The sequence below is a fragment of the Pinus tabuliformis genome, chromosome Q (assembly GCF_031772625.1).
Source record: "Pinus tabuliformis cultivar Carrire ecotype Pingquan chromosome Q, CPIR1, whole genome shotgun sequence".
NCBI classification, from domain to species: domain Eukaryota; kingdom Viridiplantae; phylum Streptophyta; class Pinopsida; order Pinales; family Pinaceae; genus Pinus; species Pinus tabuliformis.
The window spans coordinates 1,011,332,607-1,011,344,167 of record NC_142296.1 but is presented as its reverse complement, the minus strand read 5'-3'; the positions used below and the strand labels follow the sequence as shown (position 1 = coordinate 1,011,344,167).

General features: G+C 31.8%; 1 protein-coding gene across 2 annotated transcripts; it reads right to left on the bottom strand.

Moving 5' to 3' along the window:
* Window positions 1-2,541: 2,541 nt before the first annotated feature.
* LOC149222922 (cysteine-rich receptor-like protein kinase 15) lies at window positions 2,542-6,607 on the bottom strand. Of its 2 annotated transcripts, none has more exons than XM_089383197.1 (7): window positions 5,690-6,607; window positions 5,414-5,575; window positions 4,055-4,200; window positions 3,743-3,953; window positions 3,414-3,648; window positions 3,123-3,273; window positions 2,542-2,988 (listed from the first exon to the last, which is right to left on the bottom strand). In XM_089383197.1, the coding sequence occupies exons 1-7, from the start codon at window positions 6,468-6,470 to the stop codon at window positions 2,713-2,715; spliced, it is 1,962 nt and encodes a 653-aa protein (XP_089239323.1). In that variant the 5' UTR covers window positions 6,471-6,607; the 3' UTR covers window positions 2,542-2,712. The 2 variants fall into 2 exon arrangements, with proteins under 2 accessions (XP_089239323.1, XP_089239324.1); XM_089383198.1 differs by having other exon boundaries at window positions 4,055-4,167.
* Window positions 6,608-11,561: the final 4,954 nt, after the last annotated feature.

Sequence of the window (11,561 nt, the reverse complement as noted above, 5' to 3'; positions counted from 1 at the left end):
AATCTTTAATAAATGACATTTTTTCCCAATAAATAGCCGATGTTTATTAACAAGGCAATGAGCTAGAGCATAAGTGGGTGTTCCTATAGTGCTTACTGTTATGAGTTTTGGCTTTTTCATATTTTTTTTGGTTTAAGAGTTATGATGAATAAGATATTTTTGGATGGAAGGCTCTAAAAAATATTTTTATAGCTTTAGTGAGGGTTTTGTAAGAAGTTATTAAAGTTTACTAGTTTTAGTGAGGGTTTTATATGAAGAAGTGAGAAGTTATTGAAGTTTACATTTATATTAAGTATTCATAATGATTGTAGAATTACTTTTATCGAATTTTAAAATTTTGGATGTTGGAGAAATTTTTATGGTTATAGATATTTTGAAATTTTGTTTTAAAATGTTTTTGTTTTTGTTTTTGTTTTTTTTAAAGAGGAGGAAATTTGTCATATTTTTAGTGACTTTTTTTTTTTCATGGGAGGGAGGATAATGTATTATAGATTTAATAGAGCAAATAATGTTTTCAAAGGGAATATGATGGGGAATGAAGGAAAAGTTGATCCTTTCTTCTAAAAGATGGAGGGAAGGAAAGTCAAGATCTATCAAATATAGATTAGTATTGAATTTGAAGAGGGTGAGGAGGTTGATGCTGTTAGAATTTAGATATGGTGCAAGAATTCAAATAAAAGTTTCCCTTGGAGGGAAAAAGGTTAAGAACATTATTAATATTGGATTTCTCCATAGTAAAGTTGGTGGAATGTGTTGATGGAAGCAGCAAAGTAGGCACATTGGAATATTTGAATTGTCTAAGCATAAGGGGCTACAAGACAAAATAGGCATGTGAGGGAGACGAGTTCGAAAGAAGATTAGTTCAAACCTAAAATTATTAGGTCTAGTTTAATTGTTCAGGTTTTTGTTCAGTCATAAACTATACATAGTTACTAGAAGCTATGTAATTTGTTTTTTCCAATTATCTAGAACTCCATTTAGTTCGTGGTTGACCTATTAGAGAGGTATGTGAACGTTGATCTCAAATCAAAATATCAATAAATGTTTGTTTATTATTTCTATTTCAAAGGTTTGTATATGTGTATTTCCTTTACATAGTTCTATTTATGTTTGTCTTTCTTTGAATGTTATACTCGAGTTATCAAGAAACACCCAAGTAGCAATAGAGCACTTCACTATGCTAGCACATGCTTAAATTTTGGAAGAAACATAGACTATTGATGTATTATGGTGTGATTAAATAACACAAATACTTATCATTAAATAGCCAAAGCTACAATTAGGGAAGAATAGATACTAAAAGTACAAGTAACTTCACCGAATTGAACACCTTATACCCTTTATTGGTACCCATTCAAGTATTATTGCATCAATTAGCATCCATATATGGAGTTTCCTTTCGTATACACTTGGTCATATCAAAAACCCCCTAAGCTTAACTAAAACAATCCTTACATAAACCTACCAGCCATTCAATTTCTATAGTACACCTAAAACAACACTTAGGGGGATCACTCTCATGTACTAGAGAATTAGGTAGTATGGCTAAAGGGATGGTATCTCATCCTTAGTGTTATGAAAAATTCAACTAAGGAGATATAAAACTTGAAACTCCATTGTCATTAGAACCTTACAAACCCTAGTTTTATAACTCCATTGTCATTAGAACCTTGGAAACCCTAGTTTTTAAACACAAGGAGCAAAATTCCTATATAATTTACAATATCAAGAATTTAATATTTCTATCATATTAGCGATACTCAAATGGAATTAATAATCTCATTGGGTTAAGGAATTCTATGGGACACCCATACAATGATAGGAGACATATCTCTAACGACTTATAATGTGACACTATGGCAATGATGTAGCTCTTCGGAAACCTCTTTTTATGGACTCACTCGTACATATTCCTCTAATGACATTAATTGTGCTATGATAGCAAATGCTTCAATCTCTTACTTGGTCTTCTCTTTGATAGTTTATTAAGTAATTTTTAATTATATATCTTATATATATATTTAATTTCTATATGAATAAATACCTCATCTAATTTATATTTGATTTTAAATTAATGAACTAAAGATTTATTTTATTTAAATATAGGTTTTTCAATAAATAACTATTTCTCATTAATTAATTTAGATTTAAAAATATAATAGGCATTATTAACTTTTTAAACATTATATTCTCTTGTCTATACGTCAAGTCCGGTTAGCCAGTTTCCAGTTAAATATAGCAATAGCTGTTAGACATTCTCGCTGACCAATTCAATATAGTCATTGCCTCGTCAAAAATTGTTGGATGTTTTGCTATAAGTCACACTGGTTGGTTCGAAACCCATCACAAATACATTCGAATGTGATTTACGCAGAAAAATCTTCTCAAAAAACTTGATATAAATGACAGAATCACACTGGGTGTTTTGAAACCCGTCACAAATACATTCGAATGTGATTTAGGCAGAAAAATCTTCTCCAAAAACTTAGATATAAATCACAGAAGCTTAAATTCAATAACGGAAACTTAAATTCAACAATTATTTTCTTCCAATAACAATTACATTTAAATTTAATAAATCTCTCAACCTCTAATAAAATAAATCTTTGGAACCACAGTTTATCACAAATTATTTCGCTAAAAATATCGACAACAATACCGCAAATGGAGATTTGTAATTTTGGTGCACTATGAAACTAGCCTCACAAGATTCTATCTACCCTCCATACTCATAATTGACAAAGAATCGCATCGAGAGACAATTGAGCCAAGACTAACAAAAGCAGCGCTCGTGGGATTCGGTATGGCCACTGAATTGGTGGACAGCATCAGAACAACATCAGGCATTGCTGGGCGATTTGATACATCAGCCTGTACGCACAGAAGACCCACATGAACGCATCTCAATGCTTGTTCCTGCGGGAAACATCCAACCATAGTCGGATCGATCATATCGAGCAGATTTCCTTCATCGCACAATCTCCATCCCTGCATTTAGATAAATTCAGAAATATAAGATTGCAGTCCCAATTTAACTTGGTCCCTCCCAAAATTTATAGCTAATTTTCTGTGATGCTGGTTGAAGCCAAACCAAGGGATTTGAAATAAATATGGCAGCTCACCCATTCTAAAAGGATTTGCATTTCCTCAGGAAGGCGGATATCAATAATTCTTCTCCCACTCACAATCTCGAGAAGAACAACACCGAAACTGTAAACATCTGCTTTAACAGATAGTTGCCCAAACATTGCATACTCTGGAGCCATATAACCGCTGATTGATAAAGAAAACCAGAAAATTCATATGAGAAATGCGCCTAATGGTAAGATATCTGATTTCCCTAACATCTATGCAATAAATGACCTCCACTTTTCTTTCTAATTATTCAAAGAGTAACCAAAACAGTTGCTTACAATGTTCCAGCAACTCTGGTTTGAACATGAGTCTCATCATCAGGAAAAAGTCTGGCTAATCCAAAGTCTGCTATCTTGGGATTCAGCTTCTCGTCCAGCAGAATGTTGTTTACTTTAACATCTCGATGAATAATGCGCAGTTGTGAATCCTCGTGAAGATAGAGAAGGCCGCGAGCTATTCCCATTACGATGTTATAGCGTTTTTGCCAATCAAGAACTCTGCGTTTTTCTGGGTCTGCAAAACAAGCAACCATCCAAATGCCAACATCATTACAGTCCAAAACGTAGACAGTCATGTAAACAGAAAAATAAATTTAAGGATTACTTACCGAAGAGGAAGTTGTCAAGGCTTTTATTGGGCAAGTACTCATAAACAAGTAACCTTTCTGGTCCGTCGACGCAACAACCAAGTAGCTGTACAAGGTTTCGATGCTGAATTTTGGCAACAAGTTTTACTTCATTCATAAATTCCCGTGTTCCTTGGGCAGATCTTAAGGACAGCTTTTTCACTGCTATTTCTGTGCCATCGGAAGTTATACCCTGAAACCCAGAGTAAATACAGCAATGTAAGATTATGGAAATTTCAACATCCATTCATAGATTACAAACCCTATATAATTCTAATGCACTCTGCATCTTACCTTGTACACAGCACCAAAGCCTCCCTCGCCCAGCTTATTATCTTCATGAAACTCCCCTGTTGCTTCAGTCAATGCGTCCACGCTAAACACTATTTGGGGATTGAACAACGATCCTGATCCAGAGAAACCATCACGCCTTTCCGAATCTGATAAAATTTTATATACATACACAAAAGAGAGAGCATGGAAGTTAAATTTTTTCATTATTAGAAGCTAAAAGTATTTGAAATGTTTTTAAAAGATGCTGCGTTGTTAATTCTCCATATAATTGCAGAATAATGTTGATACAATATTAATATAGTATAATTTGCATATATACTTTTTTAAATATTTTAATAGGGAGGAATATTATGAGGTGATTTAATAGTGGAGATATATATTGAAAACAAAATGATATAATATAGCCGTAAAGGGTTTTTATATTGGAAAATATAAGAAATGAACAAAAAGATATAAAAGGTTATAAAAATACGCTAATAAAAAAATGGATACCTATAATATTTAGTGAAAGTAGGAATTTTTTAAATTGGGATGTTGTATTGGATTATAATGTGACTTTTAGAAAGATTTTCCAATATGTAATTAAATTAAGAGTATTATTTAATATGTCATGAATTGGTGGGGTTAAATAATGTGACTTTTCCAGAGATTTTCCAATATATAATCAAATTAAGTTATTATTTAATATGTCACCAACTCAGTTGATATGTCACAGGTTCACTAAATAATCTCCTTAGTTTAAGTTCAAAGAATAAAGTATGTATATTCTAATAGAATTTATTAATAAAATGGCAAATGAATCTTTATTTTGTAAATAACCAAGTCTCAAACTTTAATACAGTGAAATAACTTTATTATTTTTAGTGAGACTTTTTGGAAGTTTTTGCAGTGAGATTTTTCCTGTATAATTTTTTCCGTAAAATCAGACAAGAATCAGTTGATATGTCACAGGTTCACTAAATAATCTCCTTAGTTTAAGTTCAAAGAATAAAGTATGTATATTCTAATAGAATTTATTAATAAAATGGCAAATGAATCTTTATTTTGTAAATAACCAAGTCTCAAATGTTAATACAGTGAAATAACTTTATTATTTTTAGTGAGAATTTTTGGAAATTTTTGCAGTGAGATTTTTCCTGTATAATTTTTTCAGTAAAATCAGGCAAGAATTTATTGAAATCACAAGGTTAGGGGTAAAGTGCCCTAAATGTTTTTCATGGTACTGAACCTATATTTAAAATAAAAAACCAGTTCACATAACACAAATCAAAATTTCACTTCAAATTTCAAATATTCTAAAAAAATTAATTTGAATATTCTAAAAAAACAAAATAAAAGAAAATTCCTAAAAACAAATACCTTCCTCCATTTGTTTGATCCGTTTGATCGGAGCTGGACTCTCCATGGTCATGGATCTCATTTTGTTTATTTTTTTAACCGATATATATAGGCATATAACAGAGACGAGAAATCCGCCTGTAATAGACCCGCACAGAATGGCCACATTTATCGGAGATTTCCCTGTAGCGTAAACGATCATTTATGTTTCTGAGAAATCAGGGCACTCAAGTTGTTCTCAAACCCAGATAATCAGAACTTCGACAATAAAGAAAAAAACATATAATTAAACATTACTCTGATGCCCTGTAGCGTTGCTGGGAAATAAACTCGAGAAAGGGTATGTCTCAAACCGAATTCTGCAACTTCCTAACAACGCTTCGCCCCCTTCTTTTACCATAGAAGGATAGAGGTTTTTGAGCGCTATTAACAAACATGATTTGCACTTTTCTATAGGCAAATTTCTCCAGCATTCAACCAAACCGAAGACCCTGTGCGTATCAGAGGAAGAAGAGGTAGCGGATTCTGCAGCTAATCCCTTCCTTGCGAGATCAGAATTTTCACCAGTCAGAGGACGAAGCAGATCCATGACGGCATTCTGAAAACCAGCCTGATTGTCCTTCACTGTCTGCGGATTTTTGAGAATAGAAATGACATGGGCATCTAAGTCTGAAAAGAAACTGAAATTATCATAACGCAAGAAACAAACATCGAACCACACTCGGCCGCCTATGTCATTCTCGCAAAGCTGTTGAAGTGCGATGGTCGCGTCCTGTGCACAGCTAGAGCATTCTTTTGGCGATGTGTCGTCTCTGCACTGGACGAGGCCATACACCTTGTCTTCTGCGTTCTGGCAATGCCAAGAGGTGTTAAAACCCGTCTTTGTTGCATTGTTAGCCAGATCATACATAACTCTGTCCAAATTGTTCTCATACCTACTTCCATGAGCATAACCAGTATCGTTCTTGCAATCGAAAGCTCGTAAATCTGAGAATGCAGAAGGAAAACTAATGAATAGCAAGCAGATTAAGAAAACGAAGTGTAATGATATGGTATTGTAGCCATTAAACCGCCCCATATTATGAAACACCGATTCTTTCAAAGCCAAGCCCCGCCTGTTTTTCGCCAATCGAGTATTCTGCTAATATTGGCGAGTGATCTAATAATGTATCTGAATGAATGAATGAGGCAGTATACACTGTGGGTGGGTCAGCGGTTAGTCTACGTTTAATCGTCATCCATACATTTGGGATATTTCAGATTACTTTACAAGGCATGTATATTTCCACAATATTTCAAATGGAATTGTTTATAATGTGATTTTTTGAAGATTCCGGTGACGAATCTGGTGAAAGAAATTTAGATTAAATCTTGATTTAACCTCAATTTTTTCTGCCGGATTCCGTCACCGGCATTATAAACCACTCCTTTCTAAAAGAAATAGTCGATAACGCGAAGGAAGTTTTGGATCAAAAGTAAGGATGCAGAAGTTTACATACACTTCACAACTGGAAATCGATAGATGTGAGCGATTCCTATTTCCACCACAAAATTTTAATTAATGCCCCCTGACATGTGGGGGAGATAAAGAAATATAACGCCGGTCATGACTGGAGGACAAAAAAAACTGGGGAGCGCTATATTTCTTTATCTCCCCACATGTCAGGAGACATTAATTAAAATTTTATGGTGGAAATAGGAATTTCCATAGATGTGTGGATATGTATAACAATAGTCCCGAGTCCCGACAAATGCACGTGACGACGACTGGAAATCTGGAAGCTACCAGATCCACAGGAAATGCCGGATTTTGCAGACCCAAGCAATAAAAAGATACAGACGATTCACACATAATTTAGCAAGAATTAATTATGTGGTGATGTACACTCTAGGATTTAGCAGATATTAATTACCATATAGTAAATTAATGAAATTAATGATGGCTTGATTTACTTTGTAATTGAATATAATATTTACTTTGTAATTGAATATTATTATAGGATTTGGTAGATATTAATTACCATATAATACGTTAAATGATTGCTTAATTTATTTTATAGTTGAATATCACTTTATTCTCATTTAATTGGTTTATTGAATTATACCATAAAAGTTTCGCTGTTGTACACTCTCAATAAAAGCCACACTTACTTTTAGTGTTACTTTATATCACTTCAACATGTTTACAAAATGATTTGTTATAGGTTTTGGAGGATTTTAAAGCATATTTTTCAATTGAATTTGCCATAAATGAAATAGAGATTTATTGGAATCAAAAGATTGAGTTGTGAACTCTGATGTGTTGAATCCATATATAAATTAAAAAAATAAAATAAACAAAGAAAATTCACTAAATTTTATTTAATAATTCCACCTTAAATTTCCAAAAGCATATAATAATTAAGCAACACCCAAGTTTTTCTCCTATGGATTAGATACTATCAAATACGACACAACAATATTCCTTTAAATGATTTAAATGAAACCCTAACTTTAATTAAGGAACATACACGTTTTTTCCCTCATTAGATACCATACACTACTACCTATTTTTAAGACAAAAGAAATATTTTGTCTTAACAAGTCACATTTTATTTTAGTTATTTTACATTAAAGTTTAATATCTATTAAATTGTCTTAAATATAAAATTTAAGACAAAAATATAAAATTTAAGACAAAAATAGTTTGAGACAAAAATATTTTAAGACAAAAACAATTTAAGACAAAAATATTTTAAAACAAAATTTTATATTTAAAACAAAAAAAAATTGAGACAAAATTAATTTTAAGGTAACTTTATATTTAAGATAAAAGTACTTTAAGACAAAAATATTTTAAGACAAAACTTTATATTTAAGACAAGTACAAAAGTATTTTAAGACAAAACTTTATATTTAAGACAATGACTATTAAGATGAAACCCATTACCCATTTAACACTGTTAGCAATTAAGACAAAGCCATTACCATTCAAGATGAATTTCATGAGTAGATAGTGGATAATTATGTTTTCAATTTTTGAACACAGATATTCAAACCACATGAAATTTAATCATGTCAATTTCTTTATTTTATATTATATTTTTCCTCTTAAAAAAAAATGGGTAGCAATTTTCATTAATAATGGAAACGAACTAAGTCCCTTACAAACATAGAGTTCTTAGCCTCATAATTGATGAACAAATTAACAATAAGAGAGACCCTATTGCTACCTATATCATTCACATACATACTTTTTACATATTTTGTATTGTAAACCTTCTAGAAAACTCCGCAATATACTACAAATCATAGAATTCAAAAGGTGAATCAGTCGCTACGAGGGACTTCCAGGTTTGTCTTCTCCCGTCGCCTCAACATGAAGCAATCCCAATTCCTCTAGTCTGCCAACCCCAGGGTCCAAACCACGAACATCAGCGCCAGCATTACCCTCTGTGGATGAGCATAGTCATCCCCACAACCGAAGATTTCTTTGAGCACACCCACGATGGATGTGTCAACCTTCACTTCAATATTCTCCACATTATGACAAAAATTCATGACAACAGTGGTCAGGAGTTCCATGGATTTCTGGAGCAGTTCCATATCCTTTCCAAGATTAGACAGCTGAGTGCATATAACTGCCACATTTTCATTAATTTATTTGATAATTTCCTTGGTCACTTACTTACGAGAGTTGTCCATTATATCCCTTATTCTCCCATTGAGCTTAGACTTCATCACATCGCCATTGCTTGCAAATGCCATCTTTCTTGAAAATCTCCCGTGCACCAAAGATATCCTATGGATGATTTTCCTTTACCATTCGCTATAAATAAGAGCATGGTCCTTCCCGACATTCCTCCCTATCTTGTCAACCATAAATGGTTGTTGTCTCTGTGACATTACAATGCCACTTCCCTCCATCTCCATCACCACTAGATCCTACTCAACTCAAGGAGCGATGGTACCAAACCTGCCTTCAACTGAATGCATATTAAATAATTAGGAGAATGACCAAGGGCCGAATACACACCTGCCATGGTACATGGTCACCTTCTTGCCTTGTTCCCACATGTTCGTTAACTTCCAACTACCCTTCCCTTCTCCCAAAGCTCTTTATCGTGTCCTCCGTATGTTGTCCACCTTAAATTCCCACACAATATTCTTAGTTCTCGTACCCCATCTATACTCCATAGGGATTGCATTATGGGATATGACATATATCGCGTTTGTTGTTAATTATTTTGGATCCTTGTTCTAACTCCGCTTCGATGTTGGCTTGAGTGTCTGCCACATGGTTGTTGGCTCTTTTTATATGAAATTTTTTAAAATTTTCAATTTTCCTGAGTAGGTACATTATCCTTACGAGGATTGGAGAGGATTCAGACTCCATGAGGCGATTATGTTTACAGAGATTCAAACACTTTTGGATAATCACCAACGAATCGCCAACCATGATTAGATTCCTGATACCTTGGAAACGCCAATTTTCAATCCTTGCAAGAGGGAGAGCGCTTCAGCTTGGTTGTTTGTGGCTTTGCCAAGACCCCATGTAGAATTTAATTCAGTATTTTCTTCAAGGTTTAATAGCACCCCTCACGCTGCAACCTCCCCTATATTTTTCCTTTTTCATTAATCTTTTTAATTAAATATCAAATTAGAATAAACTAACTATATTATTTTTTTAATCAATTATAAAATTAAACTATAACATTTTGAAAAGTTAGAATATTTTAAAGTAATTTTTAAGTATTTCATTTAATGTATATTTATTTGAAAATTATATAAAAAATTACATAAAAGTAATAAATTAAAGATATTTTGATTTCAAAACAATTACATTATACATACCACATTCTAAAAATATAATAAATACACAGATAAAAAAATATTATTTTTTAGTTGGCATGACTCAAGGGGATTTGAAATTTGAATCTCATGTTTTTACATTATACTTCATAACAAGGTGATTGTCAATTGAGTTACACTCCATGAGCTAATTTTTTTTTTATTTTTTTTAAATATATGAAATTTTTTAAATTACTTCAATTAAAACTTTGATATAAATTTGCAAGAAATTAGATTCAATATAACAATAATATATATATATATATATATAAACTATGCATAAAGAAATCCAATAAAAATAAAAATACAAATTCATCCATATGTATGTATGTATGTGTATATATATATATATATATAAACTATGTATAAAGAAATCCAAAAAAAATAAAAATACAAATTCATCCATATATGCATTTTAAACTTTCATTTTTCTCTTTCTAAATGAAAAATCAGAAATTTGATTCTTGCATGTCTTATACTCACATCTCAATTTTCTTTTTACTATTGAACAAATATATCAAAGAAATAAATGACAATAATTTAATTATTTCTTAGATAATATTTTAGTATTTAAATTTTTTCTTATTGTAAAAAAACTTTCTACTAATATTGTAAAAAATATATATATACAAAATGCAGTTTAATATTTTTTTATATTAATTTATTGTTAGGTATTAATATTTTTGTAAATATTTTCATCTAGTAATTAGAAAATCATGAATGCATTATTAAGAAACCAAGTAATATTAGTAATTGATATCATTTCAAACTAGGGAATAACGACTATGTAATTTATCTTCTTCACTTAATAGAGATATATAAAAATAAATTATGAAGGAGGTTGAAAGAGTACCTCTAGCATAAACTTTAATTTAACCTAAAAATCCATTGCCATGTCCCTATAGTCACCCACATCGGAGACTGACTTAGCGCACCCAGATGGCCCATCACTATAGGTTTGTGGTGCATCATGACTCATTTCATCTAATCGATTTTTTCAATCTCAAACTATGTGATTATATACTACACCTCACTTTTTATATTTCACGATTATTAAAATTCGTAAGTTTAACACTTATTGAAGTATATAGATATTAAATCATTCCATACAATTATGCCTTAACATAACCAATATGCAAATGATATGAATGAAAGTAATCTTATAGAATCAATAACCTAACTAGCCTAACATTTGTTAAAAATTCAAATGTGTTACAATCAAGTGAACTCTAATCTTGTATAGATATTTAAATTATAAGATCACACAATTCATACAAACCTATCACCAAATTTCCTATTTCATTTACTGCCATCGATCGCAACTCTGTCATATATCAAA

Coding starts and splice junctions, on each gene's coding strand:
- LOC149222922 (XM_089383197.1), bottom strand. CDS start 6,470: ATGGGGCGGTTTAATGGCTACAATACCATATCATTACACTTCGTTTTC. Junction 5,576..5,689: donor CAACGCTACAGGGCATCAGA/GTAATGTTTAAT, acceptor TTTACGCTACAG/GGAAATCTCCGATAAATGTG. Junction 3,954..4,054: donor GCTTTGGTGCTGTGTACAAG/GTAAGATGCAGA, acceptor TCTGGGTTTCAG/GGTATAACTTCCGATGGCAC.